General features: G+C 33.0%; 1 protein-coding gene across 1 annotated transcript; it reads left to right on the top strand.

Annotated features, from left to right (window-relative positions):
* Positions 1 to 1,109: 1,109 nt before the first annotated feature.
* Positions 1,110 to 25,824, top strand: LOC121978190 (callose synthase 9-like). Its single transcript, XM_042530566.1, has 23 exons — positions 1,110 to 1,263; positions 1,336 to 1,390; positions 1,484 to 1,702; positions 2,574 to 2,671; positions 3,221 to 3,384; positions 8,610 to 8,733; positions 8,843 to 8,953; positions 9,036 to 9,161; positions 10,057 to 10,146; positions 11,984 to 12,081; positions 12,178 to 12,295; positions 13,613 to 13,738; positions 20,878 to 20,954; positions 21,080 to 21,158; positions 21,810 to 21,932; positions 23,023 to 23,122; positions 23,210 to 23,333; positions 23,488 to 23,665; positions 23,761 to 23,813; positions 24,519 to 24,579; positions 24,659 to 24,740; positions 25,208 to 25,289; positions 25,662 to 25,824. The coding sequence occupies exons 3-23, from the start codon at positions 1,498 to 1,500 to the stop codon at positions 25,822 to 25,824; spliced, it is 2,382 nt and encodes a 793-aa protein (XP_042386500.1). The 5' UTR covers positions 1,110 to 1,263; positions 1,336 to 1,390; positions 1,484 to 1,497.
* The last annotated feature ends 543 nt before the right edge of the window (positions 25,825 to 26,367 follow it).

Below are 26,367 nucleotides of genomic sequence, written 5' to 3'. Positions count from 1 at the left end.
GAATCATGATTATCAGTTTGCGACAGAGCAGTGATAATGGTGGACCTCGGAGATGCGATGGTGGCTGTTGGAGCTATAATGATGATGGCGAAGGACCACGATGGAGATGGCGGAGCTAGAGTTGCTGGTGATCTTCGATGAAGGGAGGGGCTTTATCTAGAGCTGTTGTTGTCGACGAAGGAAGGGGATGGAGCTGGAGTTGATGGCGATTGTCGATGGAGGGAGTCGTCGATTTTCGGAGGAAAAATTTTAGGACAAAGCACGGGTGGGGAAGACAAAGCATGAGTTTTTTTTTTGCTAGCGTCATGCATTTTGCATGTATTTTTTGATTGTTCAATTTTTTAATCGAGACACGGGGACATAAACTTTTTGAGGCAAGAGATCCGAACGATCTAATTTTAGAAGTATAAATTAAAAAAAAACATCAATGTGATTTCTTAATGAAATTACAAAAAAATCTCATAAATAATTAAAAAAATACTAAAATATTGTTGTATTATATTTTTTAGAATTATTATTATTTTATAAATTTTACCATTCTCAATTCTCAATTTTCACTGGGATATGAACACACATCATTAAATCAAATAATATAAAATGTTAATTTCTAAGTTTGAACTTAAAAAATATATATGATATTTAAATTTGATTTAATATTTTTAGAAATAATTTTAACTCAAGTTAATTTAGATTTTATTTAAACTCATTTATGTTCTATCAGTATGAAATTATAATTCAAAATAATTAAATTTTTATTATTCATATTTTCATTCAAACGTATTCAAATCAATTTTTTATATCATAAAATAGGATGAAAAATATAAACATATAAAAATATTAAATAAAAATAATGGATCTAAATACAGATATATAGTTAGTTGAAAGCGTATGATAAAGACTTTAACCTCAGACCATGATATCTTAAAAATTAAATCCTGGATCTCTCAGCTAAAACATCATGTATCTTCAACCGTGTTGAGTCTTGAGGACTAAATTTGACTTAAGATAACATATTTAAGTTGAGGCCATAACTTCGGGTCAAATTTAATAATTTTGAATACGATTTAAATACTTTTTTGAGCCAACTCCAAAAGGTCCGTGAGCCGGACGGTTTCGGTTTGCTTCTTCCTTAACGCGTCAACCCGACTTCATTCCCTCCCTCTACTCCCCCTTTCTCCTCCCGTGAAAGCTTCGGGGCGAAGGAAGCACTTTCCTTCTCCTCCTCAGATCCCGTCCCCTTCTCGCTACCAGATCTGTTTCTTTGTAAGACGTGCCGCTCTGCTGCATTGAACATCCTCCCTATCGTTCTCAGCTGCGAAATCTCTTATTTTCTAGGGTTTTTCCAAGCATTCGTAATCTTCCTACAATCCCTCGCTCCTCCCTTCTCCGCGTAAGATTCCGTTGTCTTCTCTTCTGTAGAGTCTGTGTCTTTCGTGATTCTTCTTTTGTGCAGCATTCTTACCCTTATATGTTGTCGTTCTAGGTTCTCCAACGGAAATGAGGACGCCGGAGACCAACTGGGAGAGGCTGGTCAGGGCAGCGTTGCGCCTGGAGCGGTTGGGCGTAGTCGTTAGCGAGCAGCAGCCCGTCAGTGGCGTCGCAGGAAATGTCCCGTCCTCCCTGACAAACAACACACATATCGACGAGATATTGAGAGCGGCAGACGAGATTGAAGATGAGGACCCTAACATTGCGAGAATTTGTAAGTTCAGTCTTTTTGACCTTGGTGTTTGTGAGTGTGCGGTCTCCTTACTGCTACTTAGTACTCTAGTTGCAAGGCCCAACAGTTTATTTGGGATCGTTTACTTCTTTATACTTACCATTTCACATTTGATTCTCTAATTTATTGAAGTCGCTTGAACTAGTTCTGAGACCCTTTAAAATTATTTTCATTGTTGCTGACGTTACTGCTCAATGTTATACACTTTTCTTATGACAGTAGTCTGATCTAGCAGACATAACCAATACTTTGTTGAAAATATTTGATGATGTTAAATATTTTTTATGAAATTATGACTTGGTTGAGCTATTGATCTATTCTTGATGAATTCGATGGGTATCCTCTTCCCTTCTTTAGAACGATTCCTTTAGCCTTCTTGATTGTTGTTTCATCTACTAATGTTTCTTTGATTAAATATCCTCTGGATATCAACTTGTTCAAGCCCCTACTTTTTTTTTCTGAAGTGTTATATTCCAACCATTACTGAATAATCTTGGCATTCTGGACTGTTAACCCAGTGCCAACTCATATTGACAAACGATATCGGCATCACCAGTTCTGGTCACGGTTTAACCCATCTTCCTTTCACCTGCCTTGTCTTTCTTCTGTTCTCCAATCTTTCACATTGATTAACTAATGAAGATGCATGTTCCAATGGTGAATTATATGCTGATTATTCATCCATTTTGCTAATTCACATCTTACTCAAATAGTTGTAATCTTTTATAATAAGCGTTGGAACAATATAGTATTTTCATTGTTTAATTTTATCATGAGATTTTTTACTTGTTCATATTTTAGTAACATGACAGTGATAACATTGCCTATTTTGACTTTGGTGCATCTGCTGCAGTATGTGAGCATGCATATTCCTTGGCACAAAATTTGGATCCTAACAGCGAGGGTAGAGGTGTGCTACAATTCAAAACTGGCTTGATGTCAGTCATAAAGGTACAACTTTTAACATGCTATTTTTCTGCAACTTGTTAGAATTTCCTCACAATAGACTTAATCTATCTCGTAGTACATCTGGACCAGCTATCACTTGTTGGAGTGGACAGGGCTTTTTCATAGGTTTATTAGAGAAACTTCAAACTGAACTGAAACTGAGCTTCAGTTTATTAGAAAAATTTTCAAACTGAAACTTTATATATATATACACATATATATCCTTTATATTTGCTTTGATCCTATTAGTCTACCATCGCTCCAAACAGGAATCGAAATATTTCATATTTTCCAAACTTGACCTGAACATAATACATAATAAACTGATAAATTGAGTCCTTTCAGTTTGGTTTCAATTGGCCTGCTTTGTTTTGTCCGTTTTCAATTTTGGATGCTTAGCCAATTTCATCTGCACTTCCCCATGTCCAATTGTCATGTTGTTGTGACTATGAAATTGGCTTCTTCTACTAGTTATTGTATGCTGATCGTCTACTTGTGAGCAATTAGATATTTGATTCTCTTTAACATATATTTTGACCTAAAATTTTACAGCAAAAACTTGCCAAGAGGGATGGTCGAACAATAGATCGTAGCCAGGACATTGCTCGTTTACAGGAATTCTATAAACATTACAGAGAGAAGAACAAAGTTGATGAATTGCGTGAAGATGAGATGAAGATGAGGGAGTCGGGTGTTTTTAGTGGCAACCTTGGAGAGTATGTGTTTTCTATTATTTGTATATCAATGGTTTTTATAATTAGGCACATTTTTTTAAATTTTTTTTTGTCATTAATGGTTTGTATTCATATCTATGCATGGAGAAATTTGAAATTGATATTGATTTATGTTGTAAGATAAAATAAACTGCCTTAAACAGCCAATCTTTCCTTAATACACTTCTCTCTACATTTCATCATCCTCTAGCCTAAGTGATGGTTAGGCAAAGTACATCATCAGGTACGGGGGCTTTACAAAATGACTTGAACTTTTTTTTTTATGATTCATTGAACTAGTCATGGTCAATCCCAAGTTCGGATAAAAGAGGAGGGTTGCATTAGGTTGCCAGCCAACGTTAAAACTATGACAAATGTTTAATGAATGAATTCATTAAACTATTGTGCTAATACTAGGTTGTTCCCCGGAAGGAACGCGTTGCAAGGTCCGACTATAACGTCTTGACAAGGACTACTACATCTCCAAAACTCGGGTGTAGTGCTAAATATGCAAGAGTTCACATTGCAGGGTTTGACTGTAACGTATCAGTAAGGACTGCTACATCTTCATGAGAACTTGAATGCAGTGTTAAATAGGCAAGAGTTCTTACACCATAGGTTCGATAAGAATAAATATGATAGGAAAATTGATAGTTTAAGATTTGGAATATGGAATATAGGAACTCTCATGGTAAATCAATGGAAGTAGTAGATGCAATGATTATGAGACGAATTAGTATTTTGATAAAAGAGGAGGGTTGCGTTAGGTTGCCAGCCAATGTTAAAACTATGACAAATGTTTAATGAATGAATTCATTAAACTATTGTGCTAATATTAGGTTGTTCTCCGGAAGGAACGCGTTGCAAGGTCCGACTGTAACTTCTTGACAAGGACCACTACATCTCTAAAACTCGGGTGTAGTGCTAAATATGCAAGAGTTCGCATTGCAGGGTTTGACTGTAACGTATCAGCAAGGACTGCTATATCTTCATGAGAACTTGAATGCAGTGTTAAATAGGTAAGAGTTCTTACACCATAGGTTCGATAAGAATAAATATGATAGGAAAATTAATAGTTTAAGATTTGGAATATGGAATATAGGAACCCTCATGGTAAATCAATGGAAGTAGTAGATACAATGATTAGGAGAAAAATTAATATTTTGTGTGTACGAGAGACAAAATGGATAGACAAGAAAGAAAAGATAATAGAGAACTCGGGTTTTAAGTTTTGGTACACAGGAAAAAGTAAAGCAAGAAATGAAGTGGGTATTGTTGTAGATAGTTCGTTAAAAGATGAAGTTGTAGTAGTTAGAAAAGGGAATAGTATTATAGCCTTTAAGATAATAGTGGTGATAAAACTATGAACATAATTAGCGTATATGAACCGTAAGTAGGATTAGATGGAACTACCAAATCAAGGTTTTGGGATAACTTAGATGAAATATTACAAACATTTTGTCAAATGAAATGATTTTAATAGGAGGTGATCTAAATAAGCATGCCGGAATGAAAAATAAGGAATATGAGAGTGTATAGGGGGGTTATGAATTTGGAATGAGAAATGAAGAAGGGAAACTATATTAGATTTTGCGATTGCATATGACCTTATATTAACTAATACATTTTTTTTAAGAAAAGAGAAGAACACTTAGTCATTTTAAAAGTGAGAATAATAAATTGTAAATTTACTTTTTTATGATTAGGAAGAATAATAGAAAGATTTGTAAACATTGTAAGGTCATCTTTGGAGAAAGCTTAACTATCCAACATAGGTTAGTAGTGTTGGATATACACCTCAAGCATAGTATCAATAGAAAAAATATATATATGACTCCTAGAATTGAGTGGTGGAAGTTAAAGGATGAAAAACAAAATATATTTAAGGAGAATATAGGAGTACAAGTATTAAGTGAAATATATGGTGACTTTAATATGAAATAAGATGGTATGAAAGTTGAAAATAGTAACTTAGAGTATACTCGGTGAGTCAAAAGGGATATGCACCATTAAGTAAGGAATTTTGATGGTGGAATGAGAAAGTATAAGAGAAAGTGAAGAAAAAATGAACAACTTATAAAGAGTTATATATTTGTAAGAATGAGGAAAACTTAAAAAAATATATAATAGCCAAGAAAGAGGTTAAGAAAGTAGTGAATGAAGCAAAGAATAAAATTTTTGAACGATTATATCAAAAATTGAATATAAAAGAAGGGGAAAGAGATATTTATAGAATAGCTAAAGTGAGAAAAAAGAAGATAAGAGATCTTATCCGAATAAAATGTATTAAAAATGAATGTAATAGAATACTAGTCAACGATGGAGAAATAAAAGAGTAATGGAAGAGGTATTTTCATCAATTTTTTAATGAACAACTTAACTTCGGTAATTTAAGTAGGAGTATAGAAATTTACATTTTTATCGTAGAAGTTAAACTTAAGAAGTAGAAAAAGCTTTAAATGGGATGCACAATGGAAAAACCATTAGACTAGATGATATTCCGATAGAGGTATGGAAGTGCCTGGGAAACAAAGTATTGAATTACTTATAAAATTATTTAACATGATATTGAAAATGAAAAAAATATCTGATGAATGAAGGGTAAGTACTCTAGTTCCCTTATATAAGAATAAGGAAAACGTATAAAATTGTGCAAACTATAGGGGTATTAAACTAATGTGCTATCCGTGAAACTTTGAGAAAAAGTAATAGAAAAAAAATTAAGGAAGGAGACTACGGTGACCGAAAATCAATTTGGGTTCATGCTTGGAAGGTCGACAGTAGAAGCTATACATCTTCTTAGACAGTTAATTGAAAAATATCGGGAGCAAAAACAAGATCTACACATGGTATTCATTGACTTAGAAAAAGTTTCTAATAGAGAATTCTAGAAAAGAAAGGTGTTAGCGTAACATATATTGAACTAATTAAGGATATGCACGAGGATGTAACGACCAGAGTAAAAACTTCAAGCAGAGTAACTGAAGTATTTCCACTAAAGATAGGGTTATATCAAGGATCAACTTTAAGTCCCTATCTTTTTATACTAATTATGGACAAACTCACTACACACATTCAAAACACAGTATGGTGTTGCATGTTGTTTGCAGATGATATTGTTTTGGTAGATAAAACACGTGAAGGAGTAGATGCTAAACTAAAATCTTGGTGGGAAATATTAGAAGGGAAATATTTTAGGCTTAGTAGAATAAAGATAGAATATATTGATTTTATGTTTAGCAATATTAGATGTAATGAGAAAATTGTTAAGATAGGAGATGACGAGTTGCGTAAAATCGAGAGGTTTAAATATTTATGATTATTTTTGCAAAATAATGGAGGGATTGAGAGAGATATCTTATATAGAATATTAGCAGAATGGTTGAAATAGAGGAAAGTGTCGGGTGTTTTATGTAACCTTAAAGTACCTCTAAAACTTAAAGGAAAGTTTTACAAAGCCGCAATTAGACTTGTTATGTTATATGGAGCTGAATGTTGGGTTATGACTCGAGCACATGTAGAATATGAGAGTTGCAGAGATGAGGATGTTAAGGTGGATGTGTGGACATACGAGGATAGACAGAGTAAGAAATGAGAGTATTAGAAAGAAAGTCGGAGTTACATCTATTGAGAGAAAACTCACATGTTTAAGATGATACATGCATGTACTTAGACGACCAATAAATACTCCAGTTAGACGATGTGAAACTATGACAAATGCACATATCAAGCGGAGAAGAGGACGATAAAAAAATACTTGGTTAACAACAATAAAATATGATAAAATTTATTTAAGCATAAATGATGATATAGTAGAAGATAGAGTTCAATGGCGTAAAATGATCCATATAGCCGACCCTACATAGTGGGATAAAGTTTGGTTGTTGTTGTATTTATTGGACGTGGATGCTACTTTTCCCTTAAAATAATATGTTTGCTATATACTTTTAGTTTGAAAGTGATCAAAGATAGAGATTGTCATGAAGTGACCTAACACAGCAAGAACACAGTGTAGTTATTTGAATGGATAGAAAGTTAGCACAATGCCTGGATCTAATCATTAGGTGTTGAGTTTAAATTCCTGCTACAATTTAGATGCAGCACTTTGTGACTTCTTTTTGTGGACCAATGTAGACTTTGTAACTTTGTACTTGCCCATTGGAATTCCTTCTGTCATATACAAAACATTGCTTTGAGGCTTATCTTTGTTGATCAATTTAGATTACTGGAGTTACTTCTGTTATTTGCTAAATGTAGTTATACAGTATCCTTGATAGCTTATGCCTTGAAGTGCAGTGGCCAATGTACGGATAAGGAGAATTTGGTTGAGTTCGTTGTAAATCATTCTCTTGGCATTATTTCTTGAGCATATTTTGTTTGATACTAACAAACACATTTAAATATTGCAGAGTTATCTGGTGACAAACTAAATTTAATATCTTATTTCATTTAAAATTTGCAGAACGAGCTTTTATAAAAAATTCTCAAATATTAGGTTTCATCTTAGTCAAATGTGAAAGTTTTATTTAGGCTATTGATTATTAGCTTTTATAAAAAATTTGACTATCTATGGTGAGCAGGATGCTGTATTGTGAACCAAATTGGTTTGATAGGTGATGATAATTGATATTTGATTAATGTGGCTTTAAAGCTAATCCCACTGACTTGGTAATTCCGGGTTCTCATATCAGGCGATGTAAGAGCATGCCCTTCCCTGCTCTTCACTAATAAGCTTGATGGTAATCGTAGTTAGTTGACTGAGTTGAACTGAATCATTGGGGCTGAGCATGGTTGGGTCAGCAAAGGGGTTGTATGCTTTGGTAGAAACCAATGTTATTAATTGACTCTCTTTCACTGAATGTTGATAATAGAGTGATGGATTAATGGGGTGGAGAAGCCATGCTTATTAAGTTAGAAGTCAAGGCTCTTTAGGTTGGCAGACTCGTTGCCTCATGCTATGATCTAAGCCCTTTCATCTATTATTATTACTACTACTATGCTTTAAATTCTTTCTTTATGTGTGTTTTTTCTTCTTCTTTTTTTTTTTTGGGAAGGGGGTGGGGGGATGCTGGTGTGGACGTTACTCTTGTTAATATACTACCTACTTGTTTTTGGGCATTTTTTGCCACATCTATGTTTTCAATGTGTTTGGTTGGATTATGACAGTCTATTGTCTTCTCTTTCCTTTCTTAGTTTATGTTGTTCAAGCTACATTTGCAATACTACAGGTTGGAAAGGAAGACTTTAAAGAGAAAGAAGGTGTTTGCAACTTTGAGAGTCCTGGGAACGGTGCTGGAGGAGCTTACCAGGGAGATGGCTCCTGATGCTGTTCAGAATTTGATATCAGAAGAGGTTTCTTGTTGTTTACATCTGGAGCTTGTGTTTATTAATTTGATTACCTCTTTTCTTTTGCTATTTAACATCTAGCAAATTAGTTATACACAAAGAACACCTTGCACAGATGAAGCGTGTGATGGAAAAAGATGCTGCAATGACTGAGGATGTAATTCCTTATAATATTATTCCACTTGATACACAATCCATTACAAATGCCATTGTCAATTTACCAGAGGCAAGCTATTATGGTGACAAAGTTTGTTAGGAAATTTTACATATATTTTGTTTCTGTCTGATATTTTTTTTTTGACCTTAAGGTGAAAGCAGCAATATTATCTTTGAAGTACTATGCCAACCTTCCTAAGCTTCCTAGTGATTTTTCACTTCCTGCTACAAGGAGTGCTGATGTGCTTGACTTGTTGCATTATGTTTTCGGGTTCCAGGTTTTCTTTCTTATCACAATTGCCATGTCAAATTAGTAAAAATAAATTCATTCTGGTTCCTTTTGAAGTCTCTACTGCTTTTGCGTTTTTAGGCTTTTTTGTTGCATGTTAGTAGTTCATTACTGTGGCCTAGGGAGATAAACGTCTTCTACATGTTTGGATTGAAATGTTTTTGACAGGCTAATTTTTGCATCACATTATTAAGGCCTTTTTGATTATTTCTTGATAAACCATGCTTATGTCAGATGTAGCAATTTGCACCTTGATTCTTGATATTTACTGTAATAGGAGATTCCTTTGTTGTAGTAAGTTGGGGTTTAAATATTCTCAACTTATGGATACTACTAATATATTTCATATATTTTTGTAAATTGCAATCTAAACCCTTTCATATAACTACAGTTTGCATTCTGGAAAGTTTCAATCATTGCTAGATGAACCGAGTGTAGGAATTCAATGGTTGTAGTTATCATCATAAAAAATAAATTGTTATTTACTTGTTTCTTTTGCGGCTTGTTTCCTTTGTGATGCTTGTTATGAGAATGATATAACTGAGGTGAGAGAATGGCACAAACATCCTATTTCATCACATTTAATCTTTTGATTGCAATATGAATTTTTGTATGGAGTATTTTTAATCACTGGTCAGTGTCACTGGAGCATTTCAAAATGAATGCTCAGTGTATCAAAAGAAAGTCCAAAATGAGAGATATAATTGTTCTGATAAAGAATTTGGATTTGTATATTCAAATAGTACTTTGATGGACTGGATTTATGTTAAAATTGATCTAGAAAACCAAACGAGTTAGCAGCTGAAGGTAATTACACTTGGCCTTTTTGTACTACATCTTTTATTATTATTGACTCATATTATTTCTATCTTGTGGATATGCAGAAAGATAATGTCAGTAATCAACGGGAACATATAGTTCACCTTCTTGCCAATGAGCAGTCAAGGTTTGGGTGTGTTTTAGGCAGTGAACCTGTAAGTTATTTCATTCTTACAGGAACTTCATATATTGGTTAACTTTGCTCCTATTACCTCCTTTTAGACAATTGTTTTTCATTTTGTTTTATCTAGTATCTGTGCAATTTGAAGTGCTCAATCATATATCAGTGTTTGCCAATCTTACATATTTGCTAAAAATCATATATATATATATATATATTTATATCTTCAATTCTTTATGCTTGAAGGATGGTTTACTAGGGCCTGACTTTGGGTTTGTATGTGGAAAACAATTGGATAAGATGCTAGTTATATAGGTAATAGATATGTTCTGGTTTTAACTTTTGTTATGTGACACCTAATATAGGCCGTAAGTGTTGGTCAGACAGTTGATACATTGATATTGGACCTCTTTTATGTTGCACATGCATGATCACTTTACGGACCATCCAAAGTGAATTTTTATTGCCATAATCTTCTTTGTTTTTCATACTTGGCAACCTGATTATTACATGAGAAACTCAATATTGCAAACTTGTTTATTGAAATCCAGAATATCCAAATTTCTCCTTTTTATGACGATTTGTTAAATTATGAAAATATATGTTGCTGCTTTTATGAAAATCCATACTTACACTTCTGTAGTTTTGATGTCTGTCAATCTTATGTCTGTCAATCTTACATTAAGTTCAATATTAATTGCATATTGAATTTCTTGTGCAATCCTCGTAACTGCACAACATTGGAATGCCTTCCTACAAGATGTTGTTTTAGGCATGTGTCTTCATTATAGCAACTGATTTCATCACCATATTATATTTCTAATTTCTGTGATTCTATACTTGTGTATTATGGAATAGCAACGCTATGTTGTTGCTTCATTTCCATTTCCTACAATGACTACAAATAGAGGTAAGTAAATTTAGGAGAGGGCAAATTAAAAGAACAAACACATATAGTTTTAACTTTTTAATATATCTGAACTTTAGAAGCATTCAAGAAAGTGATTAAGAGAAAATGGTTGATGATTAAATGAGATTAAGAAAGTTGTTTGTGCTTAGGAGTTAGAAAGAGTATGGAGCTTGAGAGGTGAACAGAGGTCTAGGGCATGCCTACTTAGGTGGGAAGGAGTAAAAGTATTGAGGGAAAGCAATTAATTTCCTTATCTATTGGGTTGAAGAAGAAAAAGTAAGAAGAAGGAATGGAGCAACTTGGATCTCCTTGACCTATTTCTGTTTCCATCCAAAAGTAGATATAAAGGGAATTGGAGTGGGATAAAAATTTAATCAAATCTAATTTTGTAATTTTCTCTGATTTCCCCTTCTTGCCTTTCTTTTCAAGTAGATAAAACAAAGGAAACTTCTCTTCTCGCACTCTTCCTTTGCTTATTCCCTTCCTCCCCTCAAGTAGAAATGCTTTTAGCTTAGAAGAGAAAGGGATGGTTTATGGGTTTTATAACTGTATGCGTAGTGGAAAAGGCAAAAATGGCTAGTAGCGGTTACCCAGTGGTGCCTAGCTATTGGGTCATAGTACTTCAACTTAGAAGGTGATAAAGTGTGTGTATCTTCTGATACAGGTCTCTTGACTGCTAGCAAAAGACCACAAAATTTCACCCATCCAACTCCATCTGGGCTGTGCCATCAGTAATCGGTGTAGTATGGATCAATTCATCTTGACTGCAAGTACAATGTTTTGTTTTTCTTCTCATCAGTTTGTAATTTACTTATTTTTATTTTTTAGTTTTTTAATATTGTTCTTACAACATTTATCTATCAACTAATTTTTTGCAGTCGTCAGCTTATTTCAACCATGAATTGTCATTTAAGTAACTCCAATACATCATTGTTCATAAGATTGAAAATTTGTTGGGCAGAAAATAGATGAAACTGCTGTAACCAGTGTCTTCAAAAAGTCTCTTGAGAACTATACCAAGTGGTGCAACTATTTGCCGCTTCAGCCAGTATGGAATAAGTATGCACCTTTTTGTGTGACTATCTTCTTGCTATTATGCTTTATGTTTTCCTTTACCAGGTTCATTTTATTGATTTTTTGTTGAATTTTCTACAGCATGGAAAACCTTAGCAGGGAAAAGAAGTTGTTGTATGTTAGTTTATACTTCCTGATATGGGGAGAAGCTGCCAACATTAGGTTCCTTCCAGAATGTTTGTGTTACATATTTCATCATGTAAGTTGATGCAATCAATTACAAGTTATTCTTCACTAGAAACAGAATCATTATGTTGTCACGCTCAAACTGTCACTAGCAACTTGGTTTTAAGTCTGTGTGTAATTCTTCTATATTTGTGTTGGATGCATTAATTTTTCATCTGTTTCATCATATAGAATCAATAATAACTCTTTGTACAAGTAGAAGCCGGAGCCCTGAGTCTCCTTGCACCATTGGTTGATTGCATGGATCTTTTCACTATGAAGCATACTAAGGGTCATAGTTTCTTTTTCCAACTAACATTTCATATATTTCTTCCATGAAATTTGTCTCTTTATTTATTCTAGATTAAAATAAATGAATATTTGTCTATATTTTAGTCTACATGTCTACTTTCATGTGTTTTTGTCAAATTGTCAAATATTTTGTTTATGGTTAATATTTTTGGTCTCCACTGTTACAGAGCATGCTCATATCTGTATGCAATGTGCCATATCATATCGACAATACACAGTACACAGTTCAGCATGTAATCATTTGATTGGTCCAGTTCCATGTCACCCGAATTGCATCATTCACTTCAACATAATGGGATAGTTAATTACAACTCTAAATTGAGTGAATGCAAATGAAATAAGGCGACACTCCTCTTGTTACCTTGTATCACGCCTATGATCCGACTTAGTGACAGAGCCATGCAAAGTCTCTCTCCATGATTCACTCTTTTAACGACTCATCAAATTTATATGGTTCTTTTAAGTTGCTTAGTTAATATCATATTGTCCAAAGCTTGATTTGAAGGGCTTGAAAATTGTTGGCTGCCTTGATTTGATGTTTTCATTTCAAATTTATTTCTAATAGGTATTTTTACATCCCTTGTGATGTTACTTTTATGTTTCTTTTGATAATATTAGACATTATGTTATTATCACTTTCTAATTTTGTGATGTTACTTTTAAGAAATAAAAAGTATCAAATCAAACATTTTTAATTGTTGGAGCTAGGGCTGATAACCTATATCTGCTGGTTCAGCCATGTCTTCCTGTAGTCGCCCAAGATGCCAACATCAAGTAAGACGAATACATACCCCTTCCACCAAGTGGTGTAGTGCTATTTTTAACTTATGTGGTATTTGTTTTGTGATCTTCATTTGTGCCATCCCATTGGGTTGTGTTTTATACATTTGTTTCAGTCTATTCAACTTGGATACGGTACACTTTTGATGTGCACATTATTTATTGGCCTCACCTTGTTGATTGATTATCATATTGATTTCCTCTTTTGTTGACTTATGTTTTTAGTAGATTGTCTAACTATATTTTATAATGTTGAAAGATGGCAAGAGAATTAGAGGAGATATTACGGCAGCCTATTGCACAGTCTGCCAAGAGCTGTATTTCACCTGATGGAGTTTCATTTCTCAGTCAACTTATTTTTCCTCTGTATGATGTAATTGCAGCTGTAAGTCCCATGCTTTTATGTAGCTTAATATTCTTCCATACTATATGTATTTCTTTGTGTTTGTTCAATTATCATTTCTTCATTTTGACAGTAAAAATTCAGTATTGAGTTTTATATTTAGTTTTCTATCAAAATTATGAAACTAAATGAGTATATGAGAAGCTTACCACTTACCATGGTGGTAGAGGCAGTGGCAATGTTTCCACAAACCATGTGTTTGATCCCCATTCTCCTATCCAGTACCATTGTGTAATTAATGGTGCTAATGGTGCATACTTTTTATATTTGGTAAGGCAAGCAAAGGGAATACTAAGACAAAACAAAGGAAATGGGTGAGGCTATGAGGAAATGGTAAGGTGAAACTCATTCAACTTCAACTTATATCTAGGCCTTTTACATGTCTGACAAACCCGCCCACGGGCTGGGGACTCGACCTGGGCCTGGGCCCATAACCGGCTCAACGGGCATTAACCACAATCGGCCTGGCGGGCCTTAACCGTAATCGGCCCGGCCCCCAATCGGGCCTGTTATGGTTCAAGGCCCAATTAATTGGAAAACGAACCGGTGGTTCAATGTATTTTTTTTTTTTTTTTTTTTTAATGAAAAATCATTAAAAAGAATGGTGTGTCCATGAATTGAACCTAGGTCTCTTTGGATGAGAGCCTAATGTCCTATCCACGTAGACTATAACATATTAACGTGTATAATTATTAGTTAATTATTTAATGACTAATTAATATTTCTCTTTTGCACAAAAGTAAGAAAGTAAATAATTTCTTTCAACTCCATAATAGTTCGTTTATACTAGTGCAAATTAAAAGTTAAAGGAAAGGAGTCAAAGCAATTCCGACCGTTAGATCGATGGTTCTGACCTTTGGGGGAGAGGGAGAGGGTTTTTTTCTTTAGCAATTCAGATTATTTGACTATTTTTTATCGATTTAGTGTTTGTTATTCCCCAAATTCTATAAATAAAGAGCTTCATCATTTCCACTGTATTCTGATTCTGAAATCTCAATTGTTTTCGATTTCAATTATTTAATTATAATGAAAGGAGGAGGTTCATCATCTCAATTTTAGACGGATAAGAAAATCCAAATGAGGCTCACGATATTCAATTTACTGATCATAAGCCCAAGCAAATTTTGACTCCTGAGATATAAGAAAATACTGATGACGATACTCTAAGGTTCAGGATATTCTTTTAAAATCATAGGGGATATGTAAGTAACTTAAATAAGTGCAAGCCATTTTTTAAATTTTTTTATAAATTTATAATTTTTTTAAAATAATAATAATCTTGAATCGTGGTGAAGTAATCGTCTTGGACGATTAAGGGTCGAGGTTCCGAACCGTTGGTTCGTGGTCGGGTCTCATGTCTGTTTACCAAAAACTTGCATCCATAGTTTGATATATGGTGGACATGAGTAATATCAAGTGTATAAAACATGATCAGTGTTGAATTTCATTACTTATCTCAATATTATTTGTTTTAATGTAGGCTAGCATTCATATATGCTAGCGATTACATGCAAGTGTATAATTGGTATTACATATGGCATTTATGGTTGATGTTGATAAAAGTGTTTATTCTGTATCATTTTGATATATGGAATGAAAAATATATTTGCCACCTACTATTTAATTATTTTTCTTTAGATAATTATCTTTAAAAAAAATTTAGGAATGATAAATTGTTCATAACATATATTAGACCAGGAAAAGAAGTTTGAATAAAATTGGAGCAATAAGTGTAGGACTTGATGCTACGCTATTTGAAGTATGGAGGAGTTTGGGTGATGAATTTATATTTAACAAAATTCTGAGAACTAAGATATGCTTGAGTAATTTTAATTCTCATTTGTAAAAATAAAGTTAACATGCATGTCTTTTTTATTTTTGTAAAATAAGACAGTTACTCATTGTTGACAATTAAACCTTGGAATGGTGATTGACAGGTGAATCATATTCATTATTCTAATTATTTAGGCTTGGTTACATGCATCTTATCCTTGTATTGAATTCTATGCAAAATTATTTCACAAATTATACTTGATAGCCATTTTTAATTCTATTATTAGAGGTTTCTTCTATTCTAATTAATTAAATTTGTCCAACATTATATTGTATTGGTTGTCTTTAAATAGTCATGCCATCTTCAACTATTATCACTAATACCTAATTCTTTTTAAATAACACTATTTTTTATTGTCATTATAGTAATCATACAAAACTGTCTTACAATTTTCATCTCATACTAGTGGTTGATAGAATTACGCATAAAACATGTTTTAGCATTCTCATCGCATACTAGTGATTGATCCATAGATTCATAAATAAAAAAGGTTTGGAAAAGCAATTTTGGACTATGTTGGAATATTAACTATGGATGACATTTATTTAATATAAGAACTAACAAGAATATCAATAAAAGATAGTGTAGTAAATGGCGGTAGGCGATGGCGGATACCTACCACGACCACCTAGGTGGTTTGATTTTTTTTACTATTTTTTATATATAATACTATAAATAGTCATTATTCTTATATTTACTTTTAATAAAATATAATAATTAAAAATATTTTTTTATCTAAATATTTAAAACTAAATAATTTTTAAATACATATATATTAGATTAATGGGATAATTTTATTAGGCTTTAATTAAGTATATTTAAATTATTCCAATTATAACTAGGAGTTGATTAAAATTATTAACTTAAAGTTTAATTAAACCGCATACCTTGTTTCGACTGTGCAACGAGTCCGATGTGTCGCCAAGACTGCGTGACGCGTGTGTCACCAGGCCGAGCGAGGCGTCCGAATGCATTGCTAGGCTAGTCATTAGCCGATGTGTTCGGGCCTATCGCCAGGCTAGGGTGATGCTTTCGGGCATGTTGCTGGACTCGGACGATGCATTTGGGCTTGGGGTGGTGAAATGGCGACGATGGTGGAAGGTGGTGAGTTACCGCCTAAAGCATCGCCTAGTCATTGAGCATGATAGACGCTTTTTGGCTTGTGATGCATCCAAATGCGTCGCATTAGAGAAATGGCGGCGGCAAAGGTGTTGATTCCAGGTGTGGCGGCGACAAAAGGAGGTGAGTTACCACCTAAAGCACCGCATTTGCTTGAGGCGGTGCGGTTGATTCCCGCCTCCCGCCTCCACCCTCCCGCCTTGGGGGCCGTGTGAGCCGTCATTTAGAACACTGATAAAAGAAGATAAAAACTTCACTTACGACAAAGCTTTTGGACAATATTCTTATGTTTTAGAGAAGTGGAATCTTTATTTTTTATATTATTGTAACAAAAATATGTATGTTATTAATATAGAGTTATTGTGAGTGAATAGTATTATTCCCTTAAATAAATTGAACACTAATTGACGTGAGTAATTCTTGGACACACCTCATGATTCTACTTGTTTCATTAAACTTCTAATTCAATTGATTATTTAATTTCTATACTTTTATTTATATAATTATGGAAAGTAGTAGAAGATTATAGGTGTAAAATTTATACTAAATTCATCTCAATGCATTAAAGTAAAATTGAGTAAAATAACTATAAATATACATCTCTGGTTAGTACTGGAAATTCTAAATGAAAGAAAGATCAAACGAATAAAAACTATTAAAATAATATCGACATGTTCTAAATCATGTTGAAGGGGAGCCTTCGTATAACGGTGAAGTTGCTGCCATGTAACTTAGAAGTGTTCAATTCTTAGAAATAATAAAATCCTTCTAAATTCATTTTGTGTCACTAAAGTAAGTCTACATGATGTCGTCAGCATACTTTGTTAGGAGGACCATACTCCATGACAAAATGATACTTTAAACTTAGTTCTCATTTGATGCATAATACTCATTTTAGTATTGGCAAGGTACATAATGGAGACGATTGTAATATTTTTTAACTTATTATTCTGAAATTTTAATTTAAATGATTTTTATAGATTAATATTTTTATATTTTATTATTTTGAAATTTTGATTTAAATGATCTTTTAATTTCTATAGACTAATATTATATTTGAAAGTAACAAGTTCATGAGAATTATGGGATGCTTGGATGCATGCTATGTGGCATGCATGACATTAAAATTGTATTGTTTCAAGACCTGAGACTCAGACATAGAATTTAATTATAAAGGGGTTTTTAAAAGGATAAAACTAGAATATATTACAATTTGGGAACGACTGAGTTTTTATATGTTAAAATGTGAGAAATAAATTAATTTAGGAAGAATATATTCATACAACAACAACCAAGCCTTATTCCCTAAGTGGGGTCGGCTAGATGGATCCTTTTACGCCTTTGAGCTCTATCTTCTACTATATCATCTATACTTAAATAAATTTTATCTTGTTTTATTGTTGCTAACCAAGTCTTTTTTGATCTTCCTCTTCTTTGTTTGATATGCATACTTGTCATATCACCTAATTGGAGCATTATTGGTTGTTTAAGTATATGTCCGTATCATCTTAGACGCGTCTCTCGGAGTTTTCCCTTAATAGATGCAATTTCTACTTTCTCTCTAATGTTCTCTTTTCTTATTCTGACCACCTTGTATGTCCACACATCCACCTTAATATTCTTATCTCTACAACTCGCATCTTCTACTTTACATAAAACACACGATGCTCTCCTCCATTTCAACTATCCTACTTGTATTCTATGTAAGACATCTCTCTCAATCCCTCCATCGTTTTACAAAAATGATCATAAATATTTAAATCTCTCGGTTTCACGCAACTCGTCATCTCCTATCTTAACAATTTTCTCATTACATCTAATATTACTAAACTTAAAATCAATATATTCTATTTTTATTCTACTAAGCCTAAAACATTTTTCTTCTAATGTTTCCCGTCAAGATTCTTATTTAACATTTACTCCTTCGCGTTTTCATCTACCAAAATAATATTATTTGCAAACAACATGCATCACCGTACTGTGTTTTGAATTGTGTAGTGAGTTCGTCCATAATTAGTGTAAAAAGATAGGGACTTAGAGTTGATCCTTGATGTAACCCTATCTTTAGTGGAAATACATCATAGTGTTACTTTGCCTAAAGTCTTTACTTTGATCGTTACATCCTTGTACATATCCTTAATTAGTTCAATATATGTTACGTTAACATCTCTTTTTTCTAGAATTCTCTATATAATTTCTCTTGGACACTATCATAAGCTTTTTCTAATTCAATGAATATCATGTGTAGATCTTGTTTTTGCTCCCGATATTTTTCAATTAGCTGTTTAAGAAGATGTATAATTTCTATTGTCGATACATGAACCCAAATTAATTTTCGGTCACCGTTGTCTCCTTAATATTTTTTCTAGTACTTTTTTTCCAAAGTTTCATGGTATGACTCATTAGTATAATACCCCTATAGTTTGCACAATTTTGTACGTCTCCCTTGTTCTTATATAAGGGAACTAGAATACTTACCCTCTATTGATCAGACAATTTTTTCGTTTTCATTATTATGTTAAATAATTTTGTAAACCATTCAATATCTTGTTTTCTTAGGCACTTCCATACCTTTATTGGAATATCATCTGGTCCAACGGCTTTTCCATTGTGCATCCCATTTAAAGCTTTTTCTACTTCTGAAGTTTGAATTCTACAATAAAAATTTAAATTTCTATATTCATTCGACTTACTTAAATTACCTAAGTTAAGTTGGTCTTGAAAAGTTGATGAAAATACCTCTTCTACCGCTCGTTTGTTTCTTTATCGTTTACTAGTATCCTATTATATCCATTTTTAATACATTTTATTTGAATAAGATCTCTTATCTTCCTTTCTTTCACTTTAGCTATTCTATAAATGCCTCTTCCCCTTCTTTTATATCTAATTTTTGATATAATCGTTTAGAAGTTTCATTCTTTGCTTCATTCACTAGTTTCTTAGTCTCTTTTTTTTTGGCTATTATATATTTTTTTAAGTTTTACTCGTTTTTATAAATCTATAATTTCTTATAAGCTGTTCGTTTTTCTTCACTTTTTCATGTATTTTCTCTTTTCACCATCAAGATTCCTTACTTGGTGCATGTTCTTTTGACTCATCGAGTACACTTTTAGCTACTATTTTCAATTTTGATACCATCTTATTTGGTATTACAATCATCATATATTCACCTAATACTTGTATTCTTACATTCTCCTTAAATATATTTTGCTTCCCATCTTTTAACTTCCACCACTTAATTTTAGGTGTTGTATATATTTTTCTTTCTATTGATACTATGTTTGAGACATATATCCAACACTACTAACCTACGTTGGATAGTAAGCTTTCTCATGGGATGATCTTATAAGCTTTACAAATTTTTCTATTCATTTTTCTAACCATAAAAAAGTCAATTTGCGATTTATTATTCCCACTTTCTTTTGAACGTGACTAAGTGTTTTCTCTTTTCTTGAAAAATGTATTAACTAATATAAAGTTATATGCTATCACAAAATCTAATATAGTTTTTCGTTTTTCATTTCACGTTCTAAACCCATAACCCCATGTACCCTATCATATTCCTCATTTTTCACTTTGACATGTCCATTTAGATTACCTCCTATTAAAACTTTAGATAATTCTGAAGTTGGATTGGTTGAATCAACTATAAGTGGTGGTTTTAGATGAATGAGACCAAGTAAAACTTTACATAATATAATTAAAATTTGCATTTGAGTACTGGTGATATAATCCTATAGCTAATCCTAAATAGTTGACAATGTTGGCTTATTTTTGGTACTCTATACAAGTTGGACCTCTAGACTGATTGAAGAAACATTGTTAATCAGCTAAGCCTATGACAGATCGGTTTTGTGTTAGTTGATTTGGTGGTTTAGCAATGTCATCTAATGTTGGTATATTTTAGCTGTTATAGTGGACGACTGTCTTTATAATGCTAATGATAGATTTTTGTAAACAACTTTATGAAGCCTAAGGGAGGGATATCTATTTAGAACACTGACCATAAATAATTCTCTTAACTTCAATTAGGATCCTATTGGTATAATATTATTTAGATGTACTTCGTGTTTACTGTCAATGCAGATTTTTAGTATAAACTTTCAAAATCTTGATAGTTGATACTATTTAATTTTTATTTCTAGTGTTTATTATTTTGAATGTGTAGGAAGCTGCTAACAATGACAATGGTCGTGCACCACATTCAGCTTGGAGAAACTATGATGATTTCAACGAGTTCTTTTGGTATGCTCTTGTGTTCATGCTTTTTTATTGCAGTAAAGTCTGGGTAAATGAAATTTTATAATTTTTTTCACTGAAATATTTGCTGATTCATTTTACTTTTACTTGTCTTATTATACTTGTCTTAGGTCTCTTCGTTGCTTTCAGCTGGGTTGGCCTTGGATGCTTAGCTCACCATTTTTCACAAAGCCTAGCAAGAATACAATGGTATGACAATTCTTTAACATATTTTTCTGTTTAGCTCAGCTTTGATGTAAGAAATCTCACTGATTATTCATTCTTCGGCCGACAAGCACATCCCATGTCTTGAGAAGTTAGTTCTCTAGTGTGTGCTAGTTGAAGCCATCTCTGATTCACTTTGTCCTCCTGAGTTATCGTTTCATGGAGAATTGGGAGGACCTGATAGAGGCAGCACATGGAAGAAAGGAATTTGAGAGACGGGGAAGCTATTGGCCTCCCCATCAGGATAATACTCTTTGGAAAACCCTGGCCCTAAAATGGTAGCTCAGATAGCATGCAAAATTTAAAAAATGGAAACATTATATTGCACTTGTTGATGGAATATCCATTACATGGGCATATTTAGGATTCTCTACTTAATCCTAAACCTAAAATCCTATTGAGAGATCAACCTTGCCTACATTAATAAATAATCCTGTTTGTTAATACACAATTGTAATAGGTGTATTTGCCTTAATGAGTAAAAAATGTCTATATAAAGATAGAAGTTCCTTGTTAAGGGGGATTCATTTAACTATATTTGCTATTTTTTTAATATATAAATTGCGTACATTGGAGATATTGAATTGCTGCTTGTTATTTGCCATTTTCACACACAAGGTAAATCCTTCCTTGCAGGGCATACTATCTTCCGGTGGAAGCAAGCATTATGGGAAAACATCTTTTGTGGAACACCGAACTTTTCTTCATCTTTATCATAGTTTCCATCGACTCTGGATCTTTCTTTTTATGATGTTTCAGGTCTCTATGTACCATGCTTTATTTTGTTTGCATTTCTGTTTACCTTTTCGATTCTCCCAGATCTTGCTATGTTACTCATAATTGTTCTTGATAAAATGTAGATAACAATTTGAGTCCTCTCCTGCTTGTATGTTTTGATGAATCATTTTGGTTCAAATTAAACATTGTCTCTGTAGTCATGATAGTACTATTTCTGTCATTCATGATAACTAATGTTCTGGCTTAAACTTGTTTTATTTATCTGAATATTTTAAAAATTCAAAGTCACTTGCTTTGCTATGGCTTTAACTCAGGCACAGTTGTCCACCATTCATGCTTGATCTTCTGGAAAATGAACTATAAATTAGAATTGTGTGCTTTTGTTAGTTTAATTTGGCACCAGATTAGGTTGACATAGTTGTTGCTTCTAGAAAACATGTGGCCGGTGTGATTTTGTGCCGCAGTTTTAAATGGTCCTGTGGAAGCTAAGGATCAGTTATGAAAAGCTGGACTGAGTTTGTACCAATCTTGCTACTGGATTGAATCCCTCTTTTTTTCTTTGGTTTTCTTAATTTTAATATATCCATTGAAGGCATTTTGTGAGTAGTTTCTCAAGGGGCTGTACCAACCAATTTCAAATGCTCAATCACTCATTAGGACACTTCCCCCAAGTGCTAGTTAGCTTGAAGGATCTTAAGGAGCATATTCCATCTTTGAAACCCATTGGACCCAGCCTCCATAATTCAGAACATATACAAAAGGAAGCAAGTGGAATACGAGTCTGTTATAAAGAAAATAATTTCATATATGTGTAAGTTTCTAGTCTGTGTGAAATATCAGCTAGAATGAATGAAATGATTGTATCACGAGATGGACTTAATAAAGCTAGATAAACAAATTCTAAAATACAAACACTAATACTATGTTGTTTTTTTTCCCTCCATGCCAGTAGCTCATATTTAATCTACCAAACTAATTGTTATCATTTATTTTTAGATCATTGAATCTTATATTTTTTGTATTTCTGCATTTTAATTTTACATCTTTCCAATCTGATGTTGATACTTTTGTTTTTCCTATTCTCAATCACATGTTGATACTTATGTTACAGGGATTAACAATCATTGCCTTCAATAATGGTGTGAATTCGACGACAATTAAGCAGGTTCTTAGCCTAGGTCCTACTTATGTTGTGATGAAGTTTATAGAAAGTAAGTTCTTATACACTTGTCTGTGTATGTTGCTGCTAACCAATTAGATTTTTGGTTGCTCAAATTCTGTCTGCATTTGTAATGTAGGTGTTCTAGATATCCTCATGATGTATGGAGCATTTTCAACATCACGTCGATCAGCTGTTACCCGAATATTTGGTCGTTTTCTATGGTTTTCAGTTGCTTCTTTTGCTGTCTGCTATTTTTATATGTATGTCCTTTCACATCAGATTATTCATTCAGAATGTTTAATTCCATAATATATTCTCATACTTTTAGTATTGTGTGTTTTTTTCTTCTATGTTTTATTACCCCTTTATTAATAATTTCTAATAAGCATGTCAAATTGGTACACTTGGTTTCAGTAAAGCACTGCAAGATGGTTCCAGTTCTGCTGCTTTCAGAATATATATCTTTATGATTGGAATTTATGCTGCATATAATCTCTTCATTGGCTTCCTTGTGAGAATTCCATTCTGTCATCGCCTAACGGATTTATGTTATCGTTGGCGTATTGTGCGTCTAGTGAGATGGCTGCACCAAGTAATCTTTTTTCATTCTTGTCTGTCTTTCCACTTTCAATTTGTGCCTTCTTCTTGTTCTTTGTAATTGACACTTGTTTTTTTTTCTCCAACAAGGAACATTACTATGTTGGACAGGGCATGTATGAGAGGACTATTGACTATATTAAGTAAGCTCTTTTCTTCCTAGCAACATGTATGAAAGGAGCATGGACAAAACCATGTAGCCATCTTTTATGTTTTTTTGAATGTATTATTTCAATGCACTTAATGGTGCATATGATGATTTCCTCTATCATCATTGAAATCTTGATTATCAATTAATTCTGAACCTGGGTGGTTGTCTTTCGAATTCTTTACCTAGATTTCTTGCCTCTCAACTATTTCTACTTTGAAACTTTGACCATCTAAGATTTAGTACCTTGTGATGTTTTGTATTGATCACTCCAGCACTCATACTTGATTTGTGGTTTGATAGAATGTTTATGATTCAACAATTAGTTTGATTGATATGAGGGTTATATTTGAAATGTATTTCTTGTCTATTGTGTTACCAGCATTTTACTTGTTTCTAATAATAAATACTCAAATTTAATCTTGATATCTGTTTATCTTATGACTGAATGTAATGAACATAATGTGATCTATTCATAAGTTATTGTTGCAATATCTCAGTCATGACAAATAATTCTTTGCAGTTTTAAATTCTAATCATATGACCTTATATATATATAAGGTAGATTAACGTCTAGAGTTTTAGTTTTATTTTTTTTTCTTTGGCTTATTGTTGCTTGGTTTCTATTTGAACTTTGAATGCTTTTCTGATCATGTCAACAATATGCTGTTTGATGATGATCTGATATTTCATATTTCAGATATGTACTTTTCTGGTTGGTCATTCTTGGCGGGAAGTTTTCATTTGCCTATTTTCTCCAGGAAAGTTACTTTTATTTCTGCATTCCGATTATTTGTTTAGCAACATTTTCATCTTCACACTAGATCCCTTTTTCTTCAGATCAAGCCACTTGTATCACCAACTAAAACTATTGTCAATTTTCGGGACTTGCAATACTCATGGCATGATCTGATGTCTCGGAGTAAGTTGATATACTAATTTTTTCTTAACATTATTTTTTTCTCTTGTACTATCTACTCTATGGAATATAGTAAAATTGTGTTTTCTTCTTTTCTTGTTTGATGTATTTTTGCATTTTGTATGTAAAGCTTCGTATCAGTCTGAATTACACAATTAGTAGTGCTGTAGTAGTCTTTCTCATATGCTACCTCTAATTGTTGTACTGACTGCTGTGAAGAATAGTTTGCATAAAGGTCGCCAGGTAGAATACTGAGATGTTTAAATTGTTTGTGCACTTTCTCATATTGAACTCAATGCTTCAAATCTGATAGTTTTTTATTTTTACTTTAATTTGACTAGAAATTCCAATTTGTTTTTCTTTCTCCTGTTTTCTGACATGAATGCTCTTCTTCATTTGCATTATTATTCTGACAAATTTAGCCTCTTAGATTGTTGCTGACTGCCTTACGATAATAATACTTTCTGCAGACAATCATAATGCACTGACGATTCTTAGCCTATGGGCACCTGTTTTTGCTGTAAGTGTTGTTCTTATATGTTGTTTCCTTTGGTTCTTTTACAAAGTATCTTGCACAATTATATTATAATTTAGAGAGTGCCACGTTAATAATATGCAATGCTAGTTGCAATGCTCAAAGCCTTTTTGTATGGCTCATGGAAGGCACGTTTTTTGAAGTCAAATAAATTTAATTTGTTTTGCAAATATGATATCCTAGCAGTCAAAACAAGCATATAAATAATCATTTTGTTTCTTGGTTGTAGTTCTCTTAGGATCTGCGTGATTCCCTTCAACTATAGAGCACCCGAATTTTTATTTTTTTTTGATTATGATGCGTCCAAGTATCACTAATCTTTCTTGTCTTGCTGTGGATGGACTTCTCGCCAAGTTTTAGAACAAGTTGATATGTATCCTCTGTAGCAGCTTCCTGCTGCAAATTGCTGCTTTCGAGCACCATTATGGAAAGAACAAAAGTTACCCTGTCCTTGTTGGTTTTCTTATGAACCATTTTCTTGCTGATTTGTTGACCATGTTAATGAACTACTTTCGTTACCTCACTGATGTTTATCGTGGAGTGAAAACATAGTCTTGAAGTTCCTGGAATTTCATTTGATAGTTTGACTTGGTATTTCTTCATTAAATTTATTTTAATCTGTCTTTTTGACTAATGTTGTTAATATCTTGTTCTTGAAAGAATTTCTCAACCATGATAAGACTATCTAGAAACGGTTCTAATGCCAGCCTTAGGCCTCAGCACTATGATATCCATCTTGGCAAACTTTTTGAGGTCTATACAAGTATTTGTTTATGCCCTATTGTTTTACCTCAAAGTAACCTTGAGAACATTTAAGTGTAGCCAATCTGGTCCCATGCTCTCTTGAATTAAAGTTTATACTAGGTTGTAAAGGCGTAAAACTATGTCAACAGCCTCATCAATGTGATTGAAAGATTTTAATTTCATTTCAACTTTATAGAAGTTAACTCAAAACCCCTTTGTAATGATGCAAAACAACTTGCTGACTTGATAGCTTACTTTGTTATCAAGTGATGATGGTTATTCCGCATTGGCTAGGTGGATCCTCATGTCTTATAAACCTCAAGAATGACCTTTTCTATGTTCCTTTTGGTG

This window comes from Zingiber officinale, chromosome 4B (genome assembly GCF_018446385.1).
Source record: "Zingiber officinale cultivar Zhangliang chromosome 4B, Zo_v1.1, whole genome shotgun sequence".
Taxonomy (NCBI): Eukaryota; Viridiplantae; Streptophyta; class Magnoliopsida; order Zingiberales; family Zingiberaceae; genus Zingiber; species Zingiber officinale.
This window is presented reverse-complemented; position numbering and strand designations above follow the sequence as displayed.

Coding starts and splice junctions, on each gene's coding strand:
- LOC121978190 (XM_042530566.1), top strand. CDS start 1,498: ATGAGGACGCCGGAGACCAACTGGGAGAGGCTGGTCAGGGCAGCGTTG. Junction 13,739..20,877: donor TGTATGATGTAATTGCAGCT/GTAAGTCCCATG, acceptor TTGAATGTGTAG/GAAGCTGCTAACAATGACAA. Junction 23,334..23,487: donor GCTGTCTGCTATTTTTATAT/GTATGTCCTTTC, acceptor ACTTGGTTTCAG/TAAAGCACTGCAAGATGGTT.